This window comes from Aquila chrysaetos, chromosome 25 (genome assembly GCF_900496995.4).
Source record: "Aquila chrysaetos chrysaetos chromosome 25, bAquChr1.4, whole genome shotgun sequence".
Classification (NCBI taxonomy): Eukaryota; Metazoa; Chordata; class Aves; order Accipitriformes; family Accipitridae; genus Aquila; species Aquila chrysaetos.
In genome coordinates, this window is record NC_044028.1 from 6,428,259 (window position 1) to 6,456,239 (window position 27,981).

General features: G+C 57.7%; 2 protein-coding genes across 11 annotated transcripts; one reads left to right on the forward strand and one right to left on the reverse strand.

Moving 5' to 3' along the window:
- Positions 1 to 147: 147 nt before the first annotated feature.
- On the reverse strand, positions 148 to 14,615 carry MAFK (MAF bZIP transcription factor K). Of its 2 annotated transcripts, none has more exons than XM_030001654.2 (3): positions 14,552 to 14,615; positions 6,232 to 6,311; positions 148 to 5,030 (listed from the first exon to the last, which is right to left on the reverse strand). In XM_030001654.2, the coding sequence occupies exons 2-3, from the start codon at positions 6,265 to 6,267 to the stop codon at positions 4,596 to 4,598; spliced, it is 471 nt and encodes a 156-aa protein (XP_029857514.1). In that variant the 5' UTR covers positions 6,268 to 6,311; positions 14,552 to 14,615; the 3' UTR covers positions 148 to 4,595. The 2 variants fall into 2 exon arrangements, with proteins under 2 accessions (XP_029857514.1, XP_029857515.1); XM_030001655.2 differs by lacking the exon at positions 14,552 to 14,615 and adding an exon at positions 7,250 to 7,268.
- LOC115335647 (lysosomal alpha-glucosidase-like) lies at positions 12,480 to 27,980 on the forward strand. 9 transcript variants are annotated; one of them, XM_030001653.2, is made up of 20 exons: positions 12,480 to 12,844; positions 18,465 to 19,002; positions 19,215 to 19,360; positions 20,308 to 20,473; positions 20,985 to 21,081; positions 22,138 to 22,257; positions 22,509 to 22,627; positions 22,696 to 22,827; positions 23,600 to 23,710; positions 24,534 to 24,647; positions 24,807 to 24,891; positions 25,229 to 25,346; positions 25,709 to 25,842; positions 25,965 to 26,116; positions 26,271 to 26,419; positions 26,510 to 26,651; positions 26,857 to 26,955; positions 27,083 to 27,247; positions 27,335 to 27,481; positions 27,724 to 27,978. In XM_030001653.2, exons 2-20 carry the CDS (start codon positions 18,475 to 18,477, stop codon positions 27,784 to 27,786), a joined length of 2,787 nt encoding a protein of 928 aa, XP_029857513.1. In that variant the 5' UTR covers positions 12,480 to 12,844; positions 18,465 to 18,474; the 3' UTR covers positions 27,787 to 27,978. The 9 variants fall into 9 exon arrangements, 8 of the variants coding, with proteins under 8 accessions (XP_029857513.1, XP_040976019.1, XP_040976020.1 ...); XM_041120084.1 differs by lacking the exon at positions 12,480 to 12,844 and adding an exon at positions 15,184 to 16,056 and having other exon boundaries at positions 27,724 to 27,979; XM_030001650.2 differs by lacking the exon at positions 12,480 to 12,844 and adding an exon at positions 16,140 to 17,105 and having other exon boundaries at positions 27,724 to 27,979.
- Position 27,981: the final 1 nt, after the last annotated feature.

A 27,981-nucleotide genomic window follows, 5' to 3' on the forward strand; every position in this document is an offset into this window, starting at 1 on the left:
AAAAAACACATCGCTCACCGGCAGCGCCGCAGCCGACAGTCAGCTGTATGCTGCACCAGGGACGGGCAGGCAAAAAAACCCCAAGGAAAACACTCCACTGAAGATCAATTCAAGCTCTAAAGCGCTGACCATAGACCAGGGCAAGTCTGAAACCAGAAAATGCTTTATTGGAAAGGTACAAAAAAACCAGTCACTGCAGCTAAATTTACAGCAATAAATTACGTTGTGGCTGTCAAGAGAAAGTAATGGACACATACAGAGGGCTATTCGCCTTACAAACAGGAATCCACATTGCTTGGTATATCAATAATTTATTTTATAATAAAAAAGCAGCACAAAAATAAATATTGAAATGAAATTACTGAGTAACCACAGAGGATAGAATGAGCTGGTGATAAAAAACAACTTAAAACAGAAGACTTCTATCATTAAAAAAATGAAAGCAAGTATCCACCATCTACGGAAACACCCCAGCAGACTGAAATACAGACGAAGGAAAACAAATCCACGTTACAAAAGTTTTTCATTTTTGTTTCGTTTCTTTTTTTTTTTTTTTTTAAATAAAAACAATCATGACAATGAAGTTTAAATGATTCGAGAGAGAAAAAAAATGCCACCTTCTCCTCCTCCCTGGGTCTGAGCCGTCCGGTGGCCTGACCGCTCCGCGCTCCCGTGGCATGGCGCCCAGCCCCGCCACAGCTCGCCTCCGCATCGGCTCACCCTCGTCCCCTCCCCGGCCATCCCCGGAGCTGCGGTGTCACCCGGGTCTCTAAGCTTGCGCTTTGCGGTCTCCTCCGGCAGACGGTAGAGTTGGGCAAGAGCAGAGACGCTGACTTGCTTCAAAGGGATCTGGAGCTGCCCTGGAGGGAAAGGTTCCCCACTCCCAACGGAGAGCACAGCAAACACGTCTACAAGAACAGAGATGTCCCTCCCGGTCCCTGCCCAACGCTTTCGTCTTCTCCTGCCTCCCACCCAGCCCGCGGTTCCCACGTCACACTGCGGATGGGGAGCAACCGAAGAAAGGCCAGGCCCAGGGGAGAGGATCTCAGCACTCAAATCCAGAGCCCCCGCTCCTCAGCGGGGCGGGGGGGACAAATTAAGAGGGGCAGAGAAGGGAGCCCCGGCATCCAAACTACTGCAGCAAAGAGACAAGCGAGAGGTACGGCTGCGGGGGAGCGCTGCCGGAGCAACTCCGCAGGCAGCGGCCAGCTCCCCGCGCAGCGCTCGCCCTGGGTGTCAGGCTTGCAAGTGCAGGACGGAGAGAAAAAAACAAAACAAAACAAAAACAGAAAAAAAAAAGGAAAAAAAAACCAACAGAAACAAGCCGAACCCCAGAGGAATGCAATGCGACAACCCCAAGCTGGAGGGCCCTCCAGGGCGGAGGGTGGAGGAGCTGGGTCTCCAATGCGGTCAACAGCTTTCGGGTCATTCCTCCCTCCACGTTACCTTGCAATTCTGATCCCTCTGTGGAAGTTTAGCCAGGACATTTCATTCCCCTCCAGGTCACCACCCAGGGAGCCCTGGACTGGCAATTTCTTTTAATAAAGATTTACAGTATCAAACTTGGAAAAAAAATTATTTTTTTTTTTTACGAAAAATCTGTACGATAAAATGTATATAATTATATATTTATATATATATTTCTCTCTCTTTAAATATTTCCATGTGGTCCTTATGGATATCCAATATGGATTACCTACCATGGCTATGGTATCAACAGCTTTAACAACACCCAGGCCTCTTGTTCTTTATCGAGTGACCAGAGATTTAAGTGCCTACCAGCACTAAACTAGCAATCACTTGGACAAGCCTTTGGCACCCTTCCAAGAACTGGAAAAAAAGAAATACTTGGCCACAAGGGAAGTGCCACGTAAAGATATGTTTCTCAACTCATTCCAACAGCAAGAAGACCCCACGGAACAAAGTTCGACCTCCGTCCCCCTCGGTGCGACCGGTCTGATTTACCCTGCGGGGGGTCAAGGGCAGCCAGAGGGTGTTCCTATCTAGCCAGGAATGTTATGGAGCTCTGGAGCTGTTTTAAAGACTGGAAGCATTTGGGCATTTTCAAGTCAACTGGCCTTTTTCATTAAAGTTTTCATTTAAAGCCCCAACAGTGCCAGGAGTCTCCATTTTGCCTGTTTTCGGAGGCACCTGTAAGGTCTGGGAAAGTTTCCAATGTCTGTGAGCTGGAGAACATGAGAGGACCAGGAAATGACAGTAACATCTTTCTCTTCCTCAGCTTCTGCTGTGGGAGTCAATAACTGGTACTGATACACAGGACATCGATCTGCCTGTTCGGAGATAGGGAGGGAGTGGAGGAGAAATGAGGTAACGCTAAGTGTCATCCAAACTCTACGTGTTGGAAAATCACTTGAAGGAAACTCCCTGCTCCCCTCCATAACATGTGGATCTGGCAGGGGTAACGAGCCTTCAGGAAGCATTTCACTTACACCCTTTCTGGCTCAGTAAGGTCACGGATGTCGATGTTGAGGACTGAACGAGAACCAAGTCTGAGGTTTCTCTTTTCATTAACCTATTTCACAAAGGACCCTCCTGGGAAATCCAGAGACTCCGATGACAAGGTGAAAAAAAAGGAAAAGCAAGCTAACAACTTCTTCCAAAGACAAGTAGGGCTTCACTAAATTTCTACAAACTTACTGCCATTCAAGGCAAGACAAAGCCTCAAACAACAAATTATATTGGGTGTCAGATGCCAGTTCACTGTCCCCTTTGCAACAACGGTGGCACTCGATTATTCTCTTTCAGTCCAAAACACTCATGAGTTCTCCGTGATCTTTGTTTTCTGTTCTGGAGCCCAAATCCTCTAAGCTCTTCTCCTCATCTTAAACTTCAGCAATCTCATTCTCTTCTCACCTGCGTGACAACAGGCATCGTCCATTCCACAAGTCTCTGACCTGCCCTGCAAAACTCACAGTCCCTTTTCTTTCCTACTTCAAAAAGAAAAAAAAAACAACAACAAAACACACAAACACCAACATAGCTATTTTTTTTTTTTTACAGTGACCTGGAAACATTCGTCTTTTCAGCGCTGCTGCGCAACAGCAGAATCTCTCCTTTCAGCTTCCCACCTCCTGCCCATTGCCAAGCCAGAAATCCCTCCCAAACCATTGCTCAGAGCCATACGAACGACTTCTCGATCCCAAATCTTCCATCCCCTACACACACACCCATTTTCCATCCTGCCCTCCATGCACCTCTCGGGATAATTCACCCATTCCCAAGAGAAAGCGTCAAGTTTCAGGGTCACATTCACACAGGTTGTCTGAACACTAAGGATTGTTCACTGTACTCTTTGGATCCCAACTTCAGCGCCTGACGTGCTATGGAGAGGAAAAGACTCTTCCAGCTTCCATCCGACCTCCCCATAGCCCTTCTCTAGTCATCAAAGACTGGTAAGCCCAGCTCTCCAGCTGGGATGTCCATTGCTAACCTACCAACGCTTTTGCCAAAGAGGAGGCTCTATAACTTCTCTCCTCCCATCTGAACGCTATTGCCCTCTAGTTACACTTCAGTGCTTTAAAATCATCTTTCTGAAATACTCTGCACAAACCCCTTCTCATAGTGCTGATCCCGGCAGAACTGTCCCACCGTCTCGCAGCCAGTTCTGCCCCCACCTGGTAATACTTGCAGCATTTTTCCTCCTCGTCTCCCCTTCTCCTCCCCATCGCACAGCTCTTCACAGCGTTTACTGTGCCTCCTTCCCTCAAGCTTCAGGGAATCCAGAAAAAAAAAAGCTGCTACTTCAAGACTGCGGATCATTTGGAAGAAATAAACTGCATAAATATACCCAATTCACAGGCACACCTTAGGGAAGGAGCTATTGGGAAACTTGGGCTTGGAATAAAGGAGGCTGCAATGTAGTTTTTATAGGCCACACAGGTAATGGGGCATATTAAAATATGTAAAATATATATTTTTCCATATTTTAACAGCATGGATTGAAAACAAAAGGTTATTCCTAATGGGTGTGGTCAGACCCAAGCATTAGTCTCCATCGTCCTCCCGCTCCCATCCACTCATAGCAGGATGAAATCTAATCCAAAAAGCCTATATCCCTGCCCTCGTAATATCAGATGGAAGCGGGGAAGGTAGGGGAGACCCTTCTTACAGGGAGTAGGATGCCACTAGAGGAAACTCTTTTTTCCATACGTTCATCTCACATGATGATTTCTACGGTCCGTCTGTTTCCTGGCTCTTGAGCATCATTCACGAAGACTCCGGAGGCTCCTCAGGTATCTTCTCTCAGCTGGAAAGCTGCCCACAGCTGAGAGGGGTTTGGGGAGGCAGGGGAAAGGAGGAAGCAGATCTTGCAATTTGTACTGCATACAGAGCTCAAATCCTGGACACGAGAGGTTGATGGAGCCACCGAGTCCAGATAGAAGCAGCCAGTTAAGTTCCCTTTGTAGATTTGGGTTTTTTTTTTTTTTCTTTTTTTTTTTTCTCTCTATATTTTGCACTTTTGGAAGAGAATTGTTAAAATGCCAATTCTTGACGTGACCAAGGACTCCGGAACAATGCATAAGAGCCTTTTCCCCTCCCCTCTGAAAGGCTGCTAGTTCCCCCCACCGAGGACACTAGGATGCTGCTGAAAACGGCACAGAACTGGATGAGATTTCGGCTGATTTCACAATGGTGATGACACTGGTGGTGGCAACTTTGGTTGGGGTAATAGGCCCTCGCGCCACAGTACGAGCAAAGGTCTGGAGTGCTTCGTACTTGGAGCGCAAGGCGTCCAGCTCTAGCTTCATGCTGCTGTTTTCTCTGGCCAGCTTCTCCACCTCTTGCTGCAGCTCAACCCGCTGCCTCTCTAGCTCCTCTTTCTGAGTCACACGCTTGATGCGGCAGCTGGCAGCGTAGCCCCGGTTCTTCAGCGTGCGCCTCCGCTGCTTCAGACGGATGACCTCCTCTTTGGTGAGACCCCTCAGGTGCTGGTTCAGCTCCCGTACGGACATTGACACGAGTTCATCATCACTCAGCACTGGGGCATTCTCTCCTGACTCCTCCTTTACCTGCAAATACCAACAGCACAGGGGTAGCAGCAACCCTATGGGAACAGAGGCTCTGGACAGCGAGAAGAGACAGGCCACCCCTCAGCAACGTCACACCACTACCTGGAAAACACCCCTGAAGCACTGTAGAGAGCACATGCTCCACTAAAACATCGGGGTAAAACATGGCAGAGATCCGAGCACTGCTGTCATCTGGGTTTGGGTAACCCTTTTAAGACAGAGAAAGCAGTGAGCCTTACACAGCCAGTGTGAACTGAACAGTAAGATTTTTAAAGAGATTAATGTAAAGCAGACTGAAGCCCTTTGTGTTCCTTTGTCAGGACCTGGAATTCATACCGAATGCTAAAGATGACACCTTTCCCCGGCATTCTGCTGGGACACCAGTGCGGCATCTCAAAAACAAAATAGCCACTTGTATGCAGGGTTTAATTCGGCATTTTGTGGCTTTTCATTGAAGACTGCTCATACAAGCAGTGAACAAAACCAACCCTGCTTGCCTTCAAGGACCACAGCCTGATTTGGTTTTCCTGGCGCACTGGCCAGACTCTGAAATTACATGAGAAAGACACCACGGCCTTGTGCTTTTTTCTCAAGCAGGTTTGCTGCCACAATTACTTTCAGAATCATAGAATCATTTAGGTTGGAAAAGACCTTTAAGATCATCAAGTCCAGAACCTTTAAAACATCATCCTTTCGTCTCTTCAGAGACTGCAGGACATCTGGAATGACGAGCTAAGACACTGGAAAGAAACTGTGACAATGCGTGCACAACCCATGTGCAGACTGCCCACCAAGCTGGTATGTCCGAGGCGTTTACCGTCTCATGAATCTGAGAAACACCAGCTGAACACATTCTTTCCCCAGTGCCTCCCAGCCCTGAGAGCAGTACTTCACTGACAGGCCTGGGAACACTGGTTTCAGGATGCTGCCAATACCCACTATAGTCAAAAGTCTCTTGGATAGCAACTGGAATACGCTAGCCTCCACCCCATCCCAGAGACTTTCGACTTCTTTCTGGGTATCGCTGGTATTCTTCTACCCTAACCTTTCCTGTAGACAGTGGGAAATTGCGTTGGCACCCATTTCTAAGAGTCTCTCAGAATGAAAAAGAAGAGTCAAGTACAACTGATGTCGCACGGACCGTGGTTCTGCGACAGCCTCCCCTGCCACCCAGCATTGCCCACTCAGCCTTCTTCCCTACCTTTAATGCCTTGTTCGGTTTGGGATTAGTCGTCATAACCTGAGCACAGTCTTCCGGACAAAAGTGCTCAGAAATTGCAACTGGAAAAACAAAACAAGATTTTCAGGTTACGGTAATCTCAGAGGTGAAGGTACAAAGAAGACACCCAACACGCGGGCCAAACCCCCAACTCAGCCACCATTCGAGGAAATAACTGCACGGCGGCACGGACTCAGTTTACCCCATTCAGATACAAGAAAGCGAAATCCGTGTTGACAAGCGCGTTGCTTTTTAACACAAAGACCTCGTATTTTGCTATTAACCACACTAAGATTAAGCAGGGAAGACAAGGCAGGGAGGGGGGGAAAGGACACCAGCTCCCGCCTGTAAACAACAGTTACGCTAACCAGCGTACGCTGCCTTGCAGTCCGCCACCCCTTCTCGAGGGGAGCGCAGAGTGCGGCCTCCCAGGCCCAGTCACTAGCTCACCTCCCTCCGGAGGAATTCCAGACGCTCAGAATGGCCTATTAGGGACTGAATTAAGAGTTACCTCCGCTCATAAAAGGCACTGAAAAGCCACAAGACAACAACTCCCTTCATTCTTATTTTGATTATTATTAACCCGGCTCGAAATTGAATCAGCAACCCAGAAAGAAGCTGCCTGGTTTGTAACCTGCTTTCAGCGGCGTCCCCACCCAAAGGAGATGCTACCAGAAAACCCAAACAACAGAAACAAAAGCCCCCTGATAACAAAGCAAGGCAGGAGGAGTTCGCCTCTCCCAATGCACCAAGACTGTTGCTTCCCCATCCTCTCGGCCCCAGGCTGCGAGAGCTGACCCGCCTGGTATTTCTAGCGACGTGGAGGCATGTCCACAGACAAGAGAGACCATCCCCTGCCGAGACGCCGCCCTTCACTCTCACCTTAGCCGGCGACTACACCCCTTCGATCAGCGCCTTGCAGAAAATCCACCTGCCCGCACCTCCATCCAAAACCTTCACCCTGCGGTGACGGCAGCGCGGCGGTCCGTCGGGTACCTACCGCGAGAGAGGCGACCGCAGCCGTGCCACCATCACAGCCTCTGCCGATCGCTCCCCCGGCGGGGAGGGCGCGAGGCACCGGTCCCCCCCCGACGCACGGCGGCTTCGAGGGTTGCACACCCAGCGGCACCGCAGAGCGCGCAGCCTGTCTGGCGGGAGTCCTCTCTCTCTTTCTCTCTTTCCGCCCCCCCCCCTCCGCCAGCCCAGCCCAAACCCTCCCCATTTCCACGTCTGCATCGTGTCACACATCCTAATCATTCATGAAAAATCCTGCCAAAGCATCCCAAGCATGATTCCCTTCTGATAGTTGCCATGGTGACCTTGGGAAAGTAGCCAACCCGGAGACAGTCGTCATGGAAACAGAGAAGCCCAAAAGCAATAATGACTTCAGGTCATGTCTGTGCAAAGACATCACGAGGTCGTCGGAGAGTAAACAAACTCATTCATATCTGCAAACAGGGGGTGGCGGGATTTGGGGGGGTGCAAAGGTGGGGTGCGGGGGCCGGTGGGAGCCGTGTGGGTGAAGGTGCTGGCTCAGCCCGCGCTGCTGTCACTCGAATTTTAACATTCGAGACACCTCATCATCACACGACTTACGTAAAAAAAAAAAAATCTCGAGATGAAGAGCAGGGGGGAGAAGAAAAAAAAAAAAAAAATCCCGTAAATGCAAAGCTGCGAGATACTATCCTAGATATTAGGGAGTGTACTTAGGCGCCTCCTCTATTTTTAAGCCCGAGACAGCACAGCTCTCCATGTCTGGAGGAGGGACAAGGACAGCCGCACAGCGCACAAGCCAAGATGCTCCGTGATGAATGGACCACTTGCAGCAACTGGTGTGCGCTGCGTTTTCTAGAGCATCACCGAGTCCTTCCCTCCTCTCCTCCAGCACCCAACCCCACGCCGGGCACACCTCCACCAGCCCCAGCCTCACCGGGACCTCCGGAGCGGACCGGGCACGGGACAGGGGACCAAACCCCGGCCCCCAGCCCCGAGGGACGGGGACGGGTCCGACCTCCGGCCGCTGCCAGGCTGCATGTTTTACACGAGGGCCGACCGCCGGCAGGATCTCCCGCGAACGCGGGAGCCTCTTCGGACGCCAGCGCTGCCCTTCTCGCCATCCGTCGCCTCTTTTTTCCCCCCCCACTGCGCACCGGGCGTTTCGCCGCCCACCCCTACCTCCAGGCCGGAGGAGCAGACCTGTAGGCGCTAGGACGGAGGAGGAAGGGAAAAGGAAGGAAAAAGCTCCTCGTCTCTCGGCCAAACGGTCCAGGCGAGTTCAGGAGAGCCGAGGCGCTGGCAGGGCGTAAAGGAAACGGCCGGCAGCCCCCTCCCTGCAGACGCAGAACGCCGCGGGCCGCGCAGGCAGTTGGTGCCATAGTTATGCAGTGAGTCACCAGCTGTTTACAGAGTTTTGAGAGCTCGCATTCCCACAGCATCAGAAAAAAAAAAAAAAAAAAAAACACCACTCTTCCTTTCCCTCAGCATCCCCCTCCCTCGCCGCCCCCGTCCCTACAAGGAAAGGGGCACGCTGTGCCGTCCCGCTGGCGGCACTCCGCGCCGCTAAAAACCGGAAAAGGAAAGTCAAAAAGGAGGGGGAGGCCGACGACAGGCCCCGTCACACCCACCCGTTACACAAAAAGCCTTTTGATCCTCACCCGGCGCGTCTTCAAAGCGCTTTCCGCGCCGGCCGATGGAAAAACTGAAGAGGGCCGCTTGGTCGCGCGGAGACGGAAAGAAACGTAAAATATCGTGGAAAACAAGAGCCGAAGGGGCGAGGTTGCCGCCGGCGGGGGTCGGCTCGCCGGCCGCCCCGAGCGATGCTCCGGCTCCGCGCGTCAAAACCCCGTCTGGTCACCTGTCGCACGTTCCGTGCCGCCGAAGCGACGTCTCCTTACCCCGCGCGTTCCTCGGCGGATGCCCTCGCGCCCTGTACGGGGTCTCGCGCCGCACGCCTGTCTCTCCCCGCACGCCGAAGCGCCCTGGATGGGCCGGCATCCCTCCGAGGCGGGCCGGCATCCCTCCGAGGCGGGCCGGCATCCCTCCTATCGCACCGGGGTGGTGGGCCAGAGCCGCCACTGGCACAGAGATGAGCAAGGAGGTTCAGAGCACCGCCAGGAATGGTGACGCCGGGCCCCCTTCCAACGAGGGTGGGAGATTGGGGTCTGCCCCGACCCTAAGGGCAGGATTTGGTAGTGCAAGTAGGAACACTCCGACAGGCTCAAGTCTCGCACGCAGGCACAAGTGCCAGGGCAAGTCTTATCTCCGCGCTAGGTGAACCCACAGGCGTGGTCCAGGCTCCGCTCGAAACCGATACAACACTCGCAACCCTCACCAACGGTCCTCCGGGGCCTTGGGCTCCATCTCCATCTCTCCACCTACATAATCCTTCCCATCAGGATTATTTGGGACTATTCAGCTACCAACAACAAGCAACTAAAATCAGCGTGGCATCTCCCACAGTTAGAAGGCAAAACCCCGCAACAAAATCGTAAACCATCCTGTAAACATGTCATACCCAGCAGCGTTCCCTAAACATGCTGCGCAGGGGTCTTCTGGGACCCTGCCTGCGATTTGATTATTAGAACCCTTTTAGTCTTTACCCTATTCCTGCCCTTCTTTTCTTAATTGCGTTTGCTGCATCACGTCTAAAATTAGGAGCCCAGCTTTTTGGAACAAGGACCGCATTACATCTCTAGTCTGTAAGCAGTACGACACACTTTGAACGCTACATAAATAAAGCGGCGAGTAGTAATACACCAACTGTAAGGGGCAAAGGCTTTTCCAGTGCAGCTCCACGCTTGTACTTAAAGCAAGTGTTTTGACTGTGGGTTACATAAAGAGCCCTTGTAATTCTGCAATAGTTACCCATTGACAGCTCTTGCCAACACCCTCTCCCTCTCTCAGACGACTCCTATGCCTCTTGCAGCATCCTCCCAAAAACCTGGAGGTCTCCAGCTGACATCCCAAGCCTGCTGGTCTCAACTTAGACCATGCAGAGATCCCCAGTTCCCTTTGCTTTGAAAGGGGAAGACGACAGAAAGCCTGACTTGGGCAGAGGTAGGACAGAGCTCGCTTTCCACACAAGGTTTGCAATTAAGAAAGAAAACATGCCAGAATGAGATTTCAGACTTTCCACGCTACAGGGCTTTCAAACTGCGTTACGCGTTAAGGAATTACTATAAAGTCACTGCCGACACCCGGCAACTGCAGATGAACTCGAATTCTAAAAAACTCTTTCTACACTGAAAGACAACCCCAGCCAGAACATGAGTGCCTGGCAGACAGCCCTGCTGGTGTTTAGCTTTCATCCTCAGACACGTACAGCAAACTGAAAACATGCAACCCTCACCGTCAGCCAGGCCAGCGACAACTTCCAGAGGGCAGAAAAACAGCGTAAGGTTCAAGCAGCGATGGGGATCTCTGCCACCGCGTCTCAGTTCAGCACCGACAGTTACGCAGGGAATACTCTACTCATTCCCAAATGCGGCAATTTAATTCCCAGGCAGCTGTTTTAGTTAAATTCCTCATTTATCCGCAAGTTATTCCCAGCTCCAGAGCGCTAGCCAAATGGATGTGCCTACCAAGGATAACATCTGAGCTGACAGGTGAAGGGAACTACAGATGCTTAAATCTTCGTCGCCGTGCCTCTGCCGCTCGGAGGCATGACACGGATTTCCAGCACGTTGCAGCATGGTAGGCAGAGCACCATCCCCCTCCCCATCATTCAAAAAGCCATTCTCCTGCTCTGACAATCTTCACACATCCTGCAAAGCAGACTGACGCTTGTCACTCATTTGTAATGAGAGCGGGGAGGGACGGCCTGATGGTGTGAATCAGAGAGTAGAAGCATATGCGAGGCAATATACTTGACATGAAGAGAGAGAAGACACAAGGAGGGGGTGAGTCACTGTTTACTGTTCTAGAGGAGCTCCACACAGCCCTCGCCCAGCTGGCCAGCTTTCCATTTCCCTTATGGATCGGAACCAGCATCCAGCAGTAAAGAGGAGATTCAGGAACCTTCAGAGCGCATTTGAGAGCTGCCAGGACACAGCTCTCTGAGGCACTCTCTGGGGAAGCCTGGACACGGATCAGACAGTCTTCAGTGGTTTGGTAAACAACCTACTCAGATGCTGCAGAGAGCCTGTGGTTAGGGAGCAGAGGATACAGAGTACCAGGAGGGTACGCTTGCGTGTCACCTCAGAAACTTCACGGTGGAGGTGGCTGAAGGGGAAAGGTACGCGGCAGCCAGCCCCGGTACTGACAAGCATACAGCACTTTTTCCATCACGCGCTTATAAAACGCAGTGACAGAGCTACACCAGAATTACGCCTCAGCATCACTAGCCCAGAGACGAGTCTCCCCCAGACAGCCGAGTTGAGCCACCGAGCAACAAATAACTTGCTCGGATGCACAGCCAGATCCTGGGGCAGAGCTGGGATCGGGATTCCTAACTTCACTGCTCCTGACCCCACGTGCCAGCCGTCGAGTTGGACGTCTTCTCCGACTGCTAATAATGGAACATAACGGCATCGCTATTCAGGGTCCTGCAATACTGCAAAGCGGCGGGATTTGCTACGCAACCCGTCCCTCCGCTCAGTTTAGTGGCAGGGTAATTGCTCTCATTACTGCCTTTTCCCCCTCAGTTCTTGTGTTGATGGTCACAGAGCACTGCATCGCTTGTGCTCGCTTCATGCTTGGAAGCCTCTCTGCCCGAGTTTGAAGATAGCCTGAAACAATAGCTCAGACAGAAGTGGAAACTGCCGTTCATCTCTACAGGGTGCTGAGCCTGAAACTTCCTGATAATTGAAAGTGCTAGCACTGCTCAAGTATTTCACAGCTGGATGTTTACAAAAATGATCAGCGAGCGAGCTTATCCCACAAACCCTGACTGCCGCAGGGGCCAGCGCTCCCAGCTGTCCTTTCTTCACTTCCCAAACATCTCACACAGCTAGAGATTTTCAATACCAAGTTCTGTAGCGCATTCCACGCCATTAATCATCTTCCAATGTTGATGGAAAGAAGAGTATATCAAGCTGATCTGTATTTTTCCCTTTCAGGAGGCACACAGCAGTACTGAACTCCTTGCTGCAACAGATTGCCGAGACGGGCGACGGCGCAGCAATGACATAAAACATGACAAAGCACGCTGTCCTTGACAGGCAAGCAAAAAAAAAAAAAAAAAAAAGCTAACAAATTTCTGCCTCTGGTTCAAAAACACTTGCGAAGCAGGGTACGAGCCTGGCGTAACATAGCCAGGAACATTTAACACGGCTGAGGTGCAAAGCCCCGACAAGCTCAGAGCTCGCAGACGCGAGCAGGGTGTCCTGACGGCGAGAACGCCCGTATGCCCCAATCTTGCGGCAATTGCCCTGTTGCTGCCGGACCGTCGTCCGGCACCTCCGCCGGTTATGACCAGAGTTAACTCCGGTGCCGCGCAGCCCTGCGTGCTGCCATTGGGCAACCGCGGCGTCCATCACCTCTAGGAAGTGACTGCACGAGGAAGGCTTCTCCACAGGCAGCACCGCGTACACACGGAAGAAGAGAGGGAAAAAGCGGAGGAACGCGTGCCCGTTTCATCCGTGAGAAAAATCACAAGGTAAATTCCTTTGCTGCTAAAACCCTGACAGCACCACAGGCGCAATGTGCTGGGGCGCAGGGCTGTGCTTCTCGACGGACAGGGCTTATAAAGACTGAAAGTGCAAGAAAAAGGCGTGCAGCTTTCCGGGGGAACACTTTCCTCTTACTGGTGTCATCCCCCCCCCCACCCTCTGCAGTCCCAGCTCAGCTTTAGGACTAACACTGGTAAAGGAGGGGGTGGCCAGGTGAAAGCAAAAATGGAGGCCCTTCCCTTTTCTGTAACAACTTTGCCCAAAGGGGGCTCGTTCCTAATTTGAGACCTCATGGCCTGCTTTCAGCAGAACCTGTAAAATAAATCCTCCACGGAGCAGCCCACGAGGGAAGGGAGCGGGCTCTCAGCCTGAGGAAGAGGAGGAGGAAGGAGGTCTCTCTCGAACGCGCTGTGAGAGTTCGGAGATCTCGGTTCCCCTCGCTCACGGCCTGGATGGTTCCCCAGCTCACGCCAGTGCCTCGGCAGGGAGCTCCGAAGAGGTTCCCCCACCCACCCCATTTCTGACTACATCCCCAAACCGTCCCGCGCCCACCACACAGTCCCGCGGCAGCGCCCGCTCCCAGACGGCATGTGTGTGTGTCCCCCCAGCGCACCCCGTTTTCAGGGCCTACCCCCCTCCCCAGCACACACATCCCTCCCCACAACCACCGGCACCAGCCCCAACACACCACACACCTCTCCCCCCCGGCCTCAACCCAAAAAAAGCAGCCGTGCTGGGGGGAGATAAAACCCACACCCCCGAATCCCCCCCCCAGCCCATCTGACTGGGACCGAGGAGCCCTGCCGGCGTTTCCCACCGGCGGGCGGCTGCTCCAGCCCGATAACGGGATGGGATTGGGGGGGGGGGGGGGGCGGCTCACCGAGGCCGCCGCCACGCTGCCCGGCACCGGCTGCACCCCGGTTCCCTCCGTTACTACAAAAGCAGCTATTTTTAGACGGCGGAACGCGCGGCGTCACAACAGGTTTCCTCACATGTATTTTAAGAACCATTCAAAGGCAGAGGCAGCGCGCTCATCCTTGGGGAGGGGAGGTGGGGGGGGGGACGGGGACAGAAAAATAAAAATAACAACAAGAGAGAGGAAAACGTCACCCAGAGGTAAACCCGCCGGCCCCTCCCCGAGGGGACCCCGAGCCCCGCGTCCCCAGGGGTGCGGGGGGAGCCGCCGGTCCCGTCCCGCGGGTGACTGAGCGGGGCTGGGGCGGCGGGGGAAGGTGTGACCGAGGGTCCGCCGGGTCCCCCCCCCACGGCGGCTCCCCGGGAGTTTCGGGGCGGCCGGGCCGAGGGACCGCTCGGTAGCCGCGGGCAGCGCGCTCTCCCCCCCCACCACACACACACACACACACCCCGACCCCCGGCCCGCCCCCGCTCCCTTAACGCGGAGCGACCGCCGCCCCCCGACCGGGAACCCACGTGCGCGCCTCCCGGCCCGGCCCGGCCCGGTGCGAGGGGCGGCGGCACCACGTGCCCGGCGCGGTGGTGACTCAGCACTTTTACCTCGCCCGCCCCACCCGCGCCCAACCGGACCCCACCGGACCGAACCGAGACGCTCCCCCTCCCCTCCCCTTTTCCCCCCCCCCTCCCTTTCCTAATCGGTAGCAGCGGGCGGCCACCTCCCCTCAACCCACACCCCCCCCCGCCCGCCCCCGCCCCGCCGCGCCCGGGCGGCTCCTCACCTGCGTGCCGGCGGGAGCGCGCGCGCGCGCCCGGGGCGGGGGCGGCGGCGGGGGGCGGGGGGGCGGCAGCGGCGGCGGCAGCGGCGGGGGGGGGGCGGCGGCGGGGGCGCTGCGCGGCTCCCTCCCTCCCTGCCAGCGAGTCCCGCGGACAACAACAAGCGCGGGGCGGCCCCCCCCCCCCCCCGCCGCGCCGCCGACCAACCAGCGCCCCCGCCGCTTCCGGCATGGCGCGTCACGGCAGCGCGTCACCCAGCCCGGCCCCGCCCCGCCCCGCCGGCGACGCGTCACCCTGCTCGGCCACGCCCGCGCGGTTCATTCATGGGGAAGGGCGCGGGGAGAAGGGCGCGGGGAAGGAGGGCGGGGCTTCGGCGCTGGCGTCACGTAGCCGCCCCCCCCCCCCCCCCCCACCCACTTCGGGGTGCGCAGCGCCGAGCACCGCGCTCCGGTTTCTCCCCCCCCCCCCCCGCCATCGCCGGGCTCTCCCCGGCTCCGTGCGGGCCCCTCTCCGAAAGCTCCCGCTTGGCTGGGCCAGCCCCGGTGGAGGGGTGGGGGGGGGCGTGGCGTGGCCATGGGGTTTTGCACTCTCACGCGTGGGTAGGTTTGCAGTGGGTCGGGGCAGGCGGCGGTGGGGGAACGTGGCCTGGGCACCATGAGGCTCTCCGGGGTGCTCAGGGGCCTGTTTTGGCCCCCGGGCTCCTTGAGGCGGCCGCTGGCAGGGCTTGCCCTCTGCTACCAGCCACTGGACTGGCCTTCGCCCTGGCACTGCCGGGTCCCGGAGCCCCCTGAGCGCCGCAGTGGGGCCAAATCCTGCCCCAGGGCCAGATCCTGAACCCAGTCCTTGCTCTTCCCTTGTGCAATTGCGAGAGCTGCTAACACAACGCCCTGACCCCAATGGCGTGAGCGGTGTTTCAGACACCGGGAGCATCCAACAATGAGGAAAATGCATCCCCAAAAATGTAATAACACTGGTGGTTGACCAAAACCAACTGCCGCCATCGAAACTGGGCTCCCTTTGATTTTTTCATGTTTGTAACTATATTAGAAACCCTGTGTTAGCCCCATGCAATTTGTGCTTTCCAGCCTCGGGGCCAAATACCCTCGGAGCAGATCTAAGGGCCATAGTCGAGGCTTTGAGTAAGATCCCATCTTCTGCTGCTCCCTTTGTACAAAATGAGCTGCAAAACGTGGGGAGCCCCACACCTGGCATAGCCCCACGGGTCCGTGCAGCCAGAGGGAGCCCTGGCTGAAGCGGGATTTGAGCAGACGCACCTCCCTGCTGTTAAGAAACATCTTTTATTTTTTTGGAACTGAGCTAATGAGGTTGGTTAAAGCTCCCAGGTGACGGCAAGAAGCTGCCACCCAATGTGGCTGCAACAGCGTTGGCCTTCACCACTCCCAGATTTGCAGGCTCTGGTTGAAAACCTGTCCCAGGCACTGGGACGGGGTGAGCTTGGGCTGGAACGCAGATTTCAGTCATCCCCGTGGTGCTCGCTGATGCGTCTGAGGTTTGTCTCCAGATCTCTGTTATGTCCTGGGGGGGGTCTAGTGGCTCAGGGAGCCAAGACAAGCAAGGAGAGGGGTGCTCATGGTGGGACCCTTGGGGCCACCGACGTCCTCAGAATGGCCATCTGCCCCCATGCCCTCTCTGGGTGGTATAATCAGTGGCCGAAGCCACCCTGCATCATCCAAGGTTTCTCCCTGAGACATCCACGAGACGGTGGTCCCCAAGGGCAGGAGGGATGGAGTGCCTGCGTCCTGGGTGGGGGGTCTCACACTCCATGATGACAGCCCCACGCGTGGGGCTCACCAGAATTAAGGTATTTTCCCCTGTCTTTGCAACAACATGGGTTTGACAGATCGCATATGGCGTGGGGCGGGGGGGGCTGTGTCACCTGAAATTCTGGGTTAATCGTCCTATTCACAACAGCTCTTACTTTTTGTTTTCATTCCTTGGGGAAAGCAACTCTGCTCCAAAGGTCTGTTGTCCTTTGCTGCCGACCTTTAGACTGCAGTGGCCTTTGATAGTAAACAACAAGCACCTCTCCAGTCCCCCCAGAGTGAGAAAGCCTGGGCAGGGAGCATGCAATTATATACACTTGTTAACCAGATGAACAGGAGTGCATGGGAGAAAGGACCTCTGGTGAAAACCTGGATGGAAAAAGGGCTTGGTTTTGGGAAGTGTGGGGTTTTTTGCATCTAGCCCACCCACTGTGTGCTCAAAACACATCTGGCATCATGATTCCCTAAAGCCACGGTGCAGGATTCAGCACAGGCACCTCTTTAACGCTGCTTTGGGTACAGTGTTGTCACCCTAAAAGGGGAGCAGAGGCATTAATACTCCGGGGTTTGAGACCCTGCATGCATCCAGGCTGAGAAAAATCTAAAAAATCGCTGATCTCTCATATTCTCCACCTCGGGGCTTTCGAACAGGATTGAGTGTAGATACATATATTAAAAAAAAAAAAAAAAATACAAAGCACACAAACCAGAGGAGCGAGCTGCTGAGAAGTCGCCGGAGAGGCATGTGTGGAGGCGCAGCTACTAGAGAGGAGCGGTAGGAGCCGGGCGTCTTGTAGGGTTTTTACGGTGAAGCAGGCAGAGCTGCAGCGGCTGGGAGCCCTGCCTGCCTGCTGCCTGCTGCCTGCCTGCCCGCAGCCACAATGTCAAGAGGAGACATGTGTATGTAAGCGCCTGGCATGGCCGGAGTGGGGCCCAGGCAGGCCTGGCAGGGGGGGATCCCGGGATGCGATGCCTCTCCGTGCCGGGCTGGGGACCCCCCTGGCTGCAGGCGTTGGCTGTCCGCCTCCCCCCCCCTCCCCAAATGCCACCGCTGCAGGGTGACATCGCGGGGCGGCTTGGCATGAGCATGGGTGCATGGGCTGGTGGCATGCCGAGGTCCCTCGGGGTTCGCATGCCGGGCGCGACGGTGCTCGTCGGCCACGGCGGGTGGCTGCAGCCACCCCGAAGCCACCCACGCGTGGGGAAGCGACCGGCGATTGCATAAGGCTGAGGTGCTGCGTGGGGCAAGGCGCTGCTTCTCAGGGGTGGCTTGGGAGCCAGGCCCTGGCACGTTGAGCCATTTTGGCGCCGGAGCCGGGGGAGGGCTGCCGGGGAATAAAATCTGCTTTTGGGGGAGAGCTGTTTTGCTGAGCTTTTGCAGATTGTAGGGCGGAGGCGAGCGGGGTCTGAGTGCCTATGGCTTGGGCAGGAGACGGAGAGAAGAAAGTTGTGTCTCTTATTTAAGGTGCTGAGATTGCTCCTCGCACTCAGCAGGAGCATGGGGGTCTCTTTCGCTTACAGTCCGGGAGATATGTGCCTGAGAGCTTGTTAAAATCAGATTTTATCAGTGGGAGGCAAAGACTGACGGCATATTCCCTTGCTCAGCCCTCCCCGGGGCTAAAACCTCTGACTCAGGGCTTTGGGCGACAGCAGAGGATGCTCAGAGCAGAGGACGCTCCACACCTCGGAGCCGCAGCTCCCAGCACCACGGCTCTGTTCCAGGGGGCAGAGGGAGCTCGGTTTTGCTTGCAGCTTCCAGAAACACTGCAGCCCGTAAATTCAGACCTGGGAAAAACTCCTTGAGTGGCCGCTCTGCTACCCCACGAGAGCAGGTGGGGTTCAGGCCGATAGCACTTTGTCCCCTGGGGCTGGCGGAGAGTCGTGTGGCAGCGTCTCCCCGCGCGCCAGCAAGGTCAGGACCACCCAACCCTGGCAAAGCCATCCTTTGCCGAGTTTGCCACGTGCACCTTAGCCGAGGGTGCAGACATCACGATGCAGGGTGCCGGGGTGGACAGAGGCAGGCAGGCTCTGCCCGAACCGCGGGTGTCGGGAGCAGGGAAGCCGTCCTGGAGACTTGGGCGAGCTCTCCCCCTCCAACTCCTTCATGCCTGCCTCCATCTCCCCCTCACTCCAGCACCAGGACGATGAAGTCGTACCAGAAGCTGACGACGGCGGTGCCGCAGCCGGCGGCGTGCTGGGTGGAGGAGGAAGGGTCCGCCCCGACGCCTGCCGGCCGTCGGAAGCTGGCCCCATGGTGGGTGGGCAGCGGGCTGCTGGTGGCCGCTGTGCTGCTGAGCACTGTCACCGTCTGGGTGCTGCGGCAAGTATCGGGGGGCTGGCCCGGACCCACGCCACCCCCCAAATGTCTCCTGATACCCGAAAGCCACCGCTTTGACTGCTACCCGGAGCGGCACATGGTGGTGACCCAGGAGCTCTGTGAAAGCCGGGGGTGCTGCTTCATTGAGAGCCCCCTGCCAGCGGGGGGCAAGCAGGGGGTGCCCTGGTGCTTCTACCCCCCCGACTTCCCCAGCTACACCCTGGAGAGCCTCAACCAGACGGCACTGGGCATGGTGGGGTTGCTGGTGCGGAGGGAGAAGGCCTATTACCCCCGGGACATCGAGATGCTGAGGCTGGATGTGGAGTTTGAGACGGACACGCGGCTGCACATCAAGGTGAGCTTCCCGCTGGCTGCCCTCCAGAGGTTGTGACTGCGCTCCTGCACCCCTGCACGCTCCATCCCCCCTTTATAGGTGACTGTCCCCTGCTCAGACTGAGTCTGGAAGCTACTGTGCTCCAGGCATGGCTGTATGTGGCCAATGAGCATCTCCAACCCTTTGTCCTCTTGCTTTGCTGGTCTTTAAAGCACGTTTTCTCCCTGTTGCAGATAACGGATGCGGCCAACCCACGGTACGAGGTTCCCTTCGAGGTTCCCCCAGTGATGAAGAGAGCAGAAAACCCCATCTACAGCCTGGACTTCTCCCGAAACCCCTTTGGGGTGCTGCTGCGGCGCAAGGCGACGGGGACAGTGCTGTAAGAACCCACCTCCTCTGCATCCTGTGGTGGGTGGGGAGAAGCTCATCCCACCCTAGGCAGGCTCCAGAACACTCTCCAGAGGTTTTTCATTAGGAAAAAGCACGCTGCAGGATCTCCGGGCAATAATTACTCTTCGCCTTCGTCCTTCCAGTGGTGCTCACGTGAGGATGTGGCAGCACATGGCTTCCTGGCCTCATGGGCTGGCCACATGCTTGCTGTGGCCGTGGCAGGTCTGGATGGGATCAACACCTCTGCAAAAACCTCCCAGTGCCCTAATTCCTTGCCAGGTCCTACAGCAGCCAAACATTGTGCAGGTCCCCAGCACGTCACCAATAAGGGACCTGGTGACTTGGGGAAAGGGTCACCGAAGGGTTGTGGCTTCACCTATTTGACCCTGCTTTTGGGTTTCCCTGGCTGTCCAAGGTGTGGGAACAGCCACGGCTCCAGGCTTTTTTGGGGATAACGACTGCAGGTGACTTTGCTGCGTGGCTCTCGGTCACCTCCACGGCTTTGCCGTTAGCACCAACGGCCAGTTCATTTATGGTCAGGGTGTTTCGGGATCCCATCCTTTCCTCCTCCTTCCTGTTGGCTGGTGCCTGTGGTCCATCCTTTACTTGGGAGCTGCTTATCAGCACCGACAGGCTGAGAAACCCCACTGCTGTATTGCCTCGGTGGTTAATAATAACCTGGCTGGAAACTTCTGGTGTCAAAGGCAAGGCTGTGCCACACTGGGTCAGGCTGGTTTGTGCCTTGTGTCCGGCCGGACCCGAATTTGCTGCCCGGGCCAAGGTGTTGGGGCTGGATGCGGGGTGGGACATACACTGCTGCACTGGCCCTTGGGATGCTTCGAAAGGCAAGGGATAAATTGTTGATGGGCAAACGGATCCCAATGGATCCCAGCATCCCCTCTTGACCTTCTCTCTTCCTCGGTGTCACCCCGGCAGGCTCAACACCACCGTGGCCCCCTTGATCTTCGCTGACCAGTTTCTCCAGATATCCACATTGCTCCCGTCCAAGTTCCTCTACGGGCTGGGGGAGCACCGTGGCACCCTCCTGCACAGCCTGGACTGGAGCACCCTCACGCTGTGGGCCCGCGACGTCCCTCCCACGGTACCGTCTCCTCGCTCCCCATAGGGGTGCAGGGGGCAAGGACAGGGGTACCGCTCTCCAGTGCATTGGACAAGCCCTGGGAAAACATGGCAGGGGGGTGGGCAGCAGAACCGGGAGAGGCAGGGGGTGGTCGAGGCCGATGGGCAGATATGTGCCAGGGAGGATTTCAGAGCAATTGCAAAACGCTCTTGGCACTCCGAGGGCCCCGGCTGTTTTCCGCTCCACCCTGCCGCTCGTGCAACAGGTTGCGGCGAGGCAGGAGGTTTCTCCCTCGCCCAGCCCAGCTCAGTAGCAACCCCCGAGCTGCGAGGAAGAAGCAGCCTCCCATGGCCTTCAGCACCAGCTCCGAAACCATCCTCATCCCTCACCTTGTCCCCCATGGGGAGTGACAGATGCCTGGTTAGGTGGTGGCAGCAGATGCAACTCAGGGCTGTTTATTCACCCCCAGTGACGCAGGGCTCTCCCGCTTTGCCTGGGAGCTGCTCTCTCACCCGGCACCTCCTCTTTGCAGGAATCCTTCAACCTGTACGGCGCTCACCCCTTCTGCCTGGTGATGGAGGAGGGTGGAGATGCTCACGGGGTTTTCCTCCTCAACAGCAACGCGATGGGTAGGTGTCCCGGGGGACCCCGGGCCAGCTTGTCCCCGGAGGAGGACCTGGCAGGTGGGGACAGATGGGAGCAGCCGGAGCGGCCGGTTCGGGAACTTGGGGCGAGAGGAAGCTGTAAAAGGGAAAGATGTGGTTTGATGGCTCCGTTATTAAGCATAGCCATCTGTTTCCTGGCTACGGCGAGGCTCTTTAGCAACTGCCGAGCAGTTTAACCACACGCCCAGCTGCTGAGTTGCCATCGGAAAAGCAGGTCCCTCGCGGGTGGGTCCGTGCCCGTTCCCCCTCCACCCGAAACGGCCTTGCCCCCATGCCCGGCGGCGTGGGATGGCTGGGGCGCAGCCGGGGATGCCGTCTGCCTCCCGCGCTCTTCCCAGCTGTGCTGCGCCGGCTGCGGCCGTGGGATCCGCCCGTGTGTGCCAGCTGATAACGTGTCAGCTCCCGCGGGCTCCTGCCGTGTGTCGGGGATGGCACCGGCGACCACCCGTCCCTCCCAGCAGCCGCTGCTTGCAGCCAGCTGGGACGATGCTGCGCACACCGGGGCTCTCGTAGCTCCAGCTGCGCTCGGCTTTATGGCAGCGATGCTCCCGAGGAGGAGCTCACGGGAGATGCAACCACCTGAGCTGAGGTTCAAGGGCTCGTTCATGTGAAAAGCTCTTCCCAGGAAAGCCCTTGCTCCCACGTGCTCGCTTGTACAAGTAGCTCTTGATTCACTTAGGAGGGGATTTGGGGGGAGGATGTGAAGGAAAGCCCTGCATGTGCTTGGTCTTTAAGTGGAAGCTGGGAGAACGGTGCAGCTCTGGGCTTAAAGGACAAATTTTTAAGATAGCAAGCTCTCTCCCTGCGTGAACCAGCGATCTCCCTGGGCTGTGATGATTTAAGCCTCCAGATGCCCGTTCAGCGTCCACTGAGCACAAAGCAGGGATTTCTCCATTCCCCTGCCAGAGGCTGAGCATCGCCTGTGGTGCTGCCTGGTCCCCGCCGTGGGGGTCGGGGTCTGGGGGTTGCTCCCCAATTGTCACTGTCTTTTTCTCTTTCCTCCCCCTCCCTCCGCCCAAGAGGTGGTCCTGCAGCCTGCTCCAGGTCTGACCTGGAGGACCATCGGGGGGGTGCTGGATTTTTACATCTTCCTGGGGCCTGATCCCAACATGGTCATCCAGCAGTACCAGCAGGTGATAGGTAAGTGCCCGCACCCCAGCGTGGCCATCTGCAGGCACCTTCCCCGTGCCCCCACCCCTGTCTCACCCCAGCTTCACCACCGTCCCCAGCCCTCCCACCTGGGGAGGGGTCAGCGGTCCCCAGCCATCCCATCCCCAGCCCTCTCAGCACATCATGGGTCAGCAATCGCCTCCTTTCCCCCCCTCCCCATCCTTTTGAGATGCCGCTGTCATCTTGGGACACTCCATCCGTGCTTTGTCCTCCCGCTGCAGGCTTCCCGGCCATGCCGCCGCTCTGGGCGCTCGGCTTCCACCTCTGCCGCTGGGGCTACCGATCCAGCAACGAGACGTGGCAGACCGTGAGAGCCATGAGGAACTACCAGATCCCCCAGGTAACCCCTCAGACCCGTGGAGGTCGGGTCCGGGCTCCGTCACCCATCCCTGAGCCTCTGTCCCGCAGGATGCGCAGTGGAATGACATCGATTACATGGACGGGTACCGGGACTTCACCTTCGATCCCCAGAAATTTGCCTCCCTCCCCTCGCTGGTGGAAGACCTCCACAAACACAGGCAGCGCTACGTTATGATCTTGGTACTCCTCCTCCTCTCCTCCTGTGCTGTCTTTGCTGCAGAGCCGGGATGTAAGACAGAGGCGTAAGGGATGCTCATGGTCCCAGCTGATCATCCTCAGCCCTGGGGATTTTTATCTGAGGCTGGTCCCCAGTGCTGGGCACCGTAAACTGCCACTGGAAATCCCCCTAACGCAGGGACCACGGAGACACAGGCCAGGTTCTCGTGCTGTGCTCCTGTCTGCTGTGGGAGTACAGGGATGCCCCTGTCCCCCATGGGTGAAAGAATGGAGGAACTGTGGGTCAGGCTGTTTAACCTGTGGGTGCTCGGCTCCAATGCCCCCACATCGAGTGCTGGGATCTCGTGACCCGGCTGTGATCTCCCTTCTTCCCTCTGCAAGGAAAGGGGGTGCGGGTTCTGCTTGCTGGGGGCGGTGGGGACTAGGGGGTCCTGGGGAGGGAAAGGTCAGGTTCCCTGCCCATTGAACTCCCTGTTGTAGCCCAAGCACGTCCCTGACCCGACGTTTCTTGCATAAGTGCAAGGTTTCTTTTATTTGTCCCCCCCCCTCCCCAAAACGCCCTAACAGGTCCTGGGGACTTGCAGAAGTGGCATTTTAGAAAACACGCCTGGAAGTGTTGAAGCAAGTTTCTGTTCCCCTTGGGGGAAACAGCCGCCGTGTGTGGGCTCTGGCTAACCCTGTCTGGGTTGTCCTCTTCTCTGAATCACACCGGTCAGGCAGGGGGAAGGGGCCACGGTCTCCCGGGAATGGCGCTAACTCTCTGCTCCGTCCCCAGGATCCCGGCATCAGCAGCACCAATCCTCGCGGTTCCTACTGGCCTTTCGATGAAGGCTTGAGACGGGGCTTGTTCCTCAACACCACCCAAGGGCAGCCGCTCATTGGGCAGGTGAGGAGCTCTGGGGCCAAATCCCAGCCCCGCAGGGTTGTGCAATAGCAGGGTTGGGATTTCATCCCTCGCGCTGGAGGGAAAGCCAAGCGGCCGAGGGACCTCTCCAGGATGATTGCCAGAGCCTGACTCAGCCCTCAGCCTTGCGTGTCACCTCCCGGCATCTCCACCGACCCCGGGGAGCCAGCTCCTGCCCCAGCGGAGGAGCCCGTGGAAGTCATATGAGCTTAACGGAGTCGGCAGTGCTGCCCAAGGGCGGTCATCTGATTTCTCTCCCTTCCCGTTTCTGGGGTGACGGGAGGTTGTCTGCGATGGACACGCGCCTCTGGATCTGCTCCGTGGTGGTTCCCTCCTAGTTTGTCCCCCTCCGGCTGTTTGCTCCCACCGGCTCTCCCTTGCTACCTACAAGGAGGGCACTTCTGATGTAGCCTGAAAACATGGAGAAAAATGTATTGGCTAAAATTCTTAGAGTGAGGCAAAGCATGGAGAAATCACAGCTCTTCCCTGACGAGCCCTGGGCTAGGAGGTGTCAGGGCTTGTGCAAGCGGAGGCAGAGCGGCCACTCCATCAGCTGCCACTGCCCACTGGGCTGTGAGGGAGTCCTCAGCACCCCGGTGCTCCCAGGTACCATGGAGGCAGGAGGGATGCTGTACGTGCAGGACTCGGGACTCGAAGCAGTTGGCCTGGGTTTATCTTCTGGTTTATTGCCTGTTTCACCCCTGGTCCTTCAGCATGCTCACACCCCTGTGGCACCCCATTCCGTGAGGTGGCCCCCCGCAAATCACCGGCTCACTAAACCCGTGGTTTTGTGGTGTCCCCACAGGTCTGGCCCGGCTTCACTGCCTTTGCAGACTTCTCTAACCCAGACACGCACCAGTGGTGGCTGGAGAACCTGCAGCACTTCCATGCCCATGTGCCTTTCGATGGCCTCTGGATCGTAAGTGCCTCCTTTCCCACGGGTCACTCCCTGCCAGCCGCTGGGCTCACACCCAGCGTGTGTCCTAGCAGGACCGTCTGTCCCTCAAAGGCAGCTTTTCCAGGTCTATCCGCTAATCCCTAAAACCTCCCCCTTGAAATTGCTCCACAATTTGCTTAGGACATGAATGAACCATCTAACTTCATGGATGGGTCTGAAGACGGCTGCCCGCCGGGAGAGCTCGACAGCCCACCCTACACGCCAGGTAGGAAGGGAGATGAAATACAAGGAGGTGCAGGTAGGTCCGGTGTGCTTTGAGATCACTGGCAACCGAGTGTGATGGGGGAAAACCGGTTTTAAGAGACATCGCCTCCATCCCTGCTTGTGTGTGCCGGTATCCATGCCCAAGCCTTGCACGCTTGTCGGAGCCATGTCAGGGTGCAGGATGCGACCATCTGCATGGGATTTCGGCGCTGGGCTGGCAGCGGTAGCTGACTCCTGTGTGTGGGAGGGCTGACCCAGAGCCAGCAAGCGTGGGGGGGGTCTGTGCCCGCTGCACCCTACCACCACCGCACGCCAACAGGGGCTCTCCCTCCCAGCAGCCGTGCTGGGCGATTCCCTCTCTGCAAAGACGGTGTGTGCCTCGGCGAAGCAGAGAGCCTCGGTGCACTACAACCTCCACAACCTCTACGGGCTGATGGAAGCCAAAGCCACGGCGAGGTACCTGAGGATCCCGCTTCCCGCTGGCCTGGGGATGGGATGGGACAGAATCCTGCTGCTCAGAGCCGTGTAGGGAAACGATGGGGATTTGAGTACCTGACCCGAAGGGGAGATGCTCTGGCTGCTCACAGCCTCCAGGATGGGAATAACCCAGCAGAGGAGGGGACCTGACATTGCTCAGGGAGGGATGGGTGGGTGAAGCCGGTCCTGGTGCTGAGCCTTCCCTGTACAGCTCAGGCCAACCCTCCGGCACCGCAGGGCTGCCGTGGGGCTGGACCTCTCCCTCCACCGCTGTGGGATAAGGCAAACTCCTGGGAGGCTGCTCTCACCTTCTGCCCCCGGATCTCCCTGTTGTTTTCCAGCGCCTTGATCCAGATCCGGGGCAAGCGTCCCCTCGTCATCTCCCGCTCCACCTTCCCCAGCCAGGGCCGGTACTCGGGCCACTGGCTGGGCGACAACCGGAGCCAATGGAAGGACATGTATTACTCCATCCCAGGTGGGTGGCACAGGCTGCACGCAGACCCCCCCCCACCAGCACCCCCAGCTCCATCGAGCTTTCTGCTTGTTCAGAGACATCTCTGAAACTCCCCGCGCCCTGCTGACTGTCCCTGCCCTCAGGGCTGCTGAGCTTCAGCCTCTTCAGCATCCCGCTGGTCGGGGCGGACATCTGCGGCTTCTCCGGCAGCACCTCGGAGGAGCTGTGCACCCGCTGGATGCAGCTCGGCGCCTTCTACCCCTTTGCTCGCAACCACAACACCCAGAACGAGAAGGTCGAGGGCAGCGTGCCCGGCGGGAGGCATCCCAGGGGTGGGATGTGGGATGCGGGTCGCGGGATGCGGGATGTGGGATGCAGGTCGGGGGGCAGTGGGGATGCCTGGTGGGGTTGGGGATGGGGCCGCTGCTGACTCCCCGCATCTCCCCCAGGCCCAGGACCCAACGGTGTTCAGCCCTGCGGCGAGGACGGCCATGAAGGACGTGCTGCTGATCCGCTACTCCCTCCTGCCCTTCCTCTACACCCTTTTCCACCGTGCCCACCTGCAAGGGGACACCGTCGCCCGGCCCTTGTTCTTTGAGTAAGAGCATTCCCGCCAGCACCTGGGGAGACGCTTAGGCTGGATCGCGGAGAAGCGGCTGATCCGAGCGGCGTCTCCATGCCGCCGCAGGTTCCCCCGGGACGTGGCCACCTTGGGGCTGGACAGGCAGTTCCTGTGGGGCCGTAGCCTGCTGGTGACACCGGTGCTGGAGCCCGGGGTGGACTCAGTCACGGGCTACTTCCCCCGAGGCGTGTGGTACGACTTCTACACGGTGAGGAGCACCGCGGCGCTCGGCCGGGGGTCGGATGGCCCCTGCCCGACCATCTCAGGGCTGCGGGTGGGAAGCCGTGGCTGAGCCCAGCAAGCCCCGTTGGAGGAAAGGGTGGCGATGGCTGGTCCCCAGACCTGTGCCCGAGCCCCCCCCCCCCGCCATGCCCCTGACCCCCTCACACCCGTGTCTCTCGCCTCCTGCCCAGGGCTCCTCAGTGAACAGCAGCGGAGAGATGCTGAAGATGTCAGCCCCCCTGGAGCACCTCAACCTGCATGTCCGGGAGGGTGCCATCCTGCCCACCCAGGTGAGCGCCCACCCGTCGCCTCCCTGGGGTCGGTCCACAGCGTGCGCGTCCCCACCGGCACCTCAAGCTCCTGGACCCCCACCCTGGCTGCTCGCAACCCTACAGCACCTCTGTCTTTGAACCGCAGAAACCGGGGACCACCAGCGAGGCGACCCGAGGGAATCCCCTGCGCCTCATCGTGGCTTTGTCCCAGGGTGCCACCGCGTGGGGGGACCTCTTCTGGGACGATGGCGAGAGCCTGGACACCTTCGAGCGGGGCAGCTACTCCTACCTGGTGTTCAACGTCACGCAGGTGGAACGCGGTGGGGAGGGCAGGGGTGGGGGGGGGGGGGTCCCGTGGCACCTGGCCACCTTCAGCTCGTGCCATCCCCTCCCGCAGAACATCTTCACCTCCACTGTCCTCCACGCCAGCGCCGAGGCCACCGAGGTCACCATTGGCACACTGAGCATCTTTGGGGTGCGGAAGCCACCCAGCAAGGTCCTCCTGAACGGCCAGGAGAAGCCCTTTTCCTACCTGGACAATGAGGTATGGCCCCATCTTGGGGTGCCCTGTCCTGGGGGTCCCCGTCCTGGGGGTCTCCATCCCTCATCTGCTAGCCCTTGTCACAGGGTTGGTGGCCGAGGAGTTGGGTGAGGACTCTGGGGTGGCTCTCCTGCCACGTCGGCGTTCAGGGGGAGCGGAGCTCAGCTCAAGCTGCGTAGGGGAAAGGATGCTCCACGTCCCCCCGGCCGAGGCTGTACCCCAAAATGTCTCCTCTCCTCCCGCAGGTTCTCACCGTCAGCGACCTTGGCCTCAGCCTCAGCCAGGGCTTCTCCCTGCAGTGGCTGTGAGCGGGGGGGCTGCGGGGTGACCCCCACCACGCCGAGACCACCCATCCGGGGGATGCTCGATGCTCCAGCCCCCGAGGCCGGGATGCCACCGCGGAGGAGGCGGTGGGGACCGTCACCTGCCGCCATGCGGCCCCCCCCTCCAGCACGGCTGGGGACGGGGCGGGGGGGGGGCGTGGGGTGGGGGGCTTGGCCCCG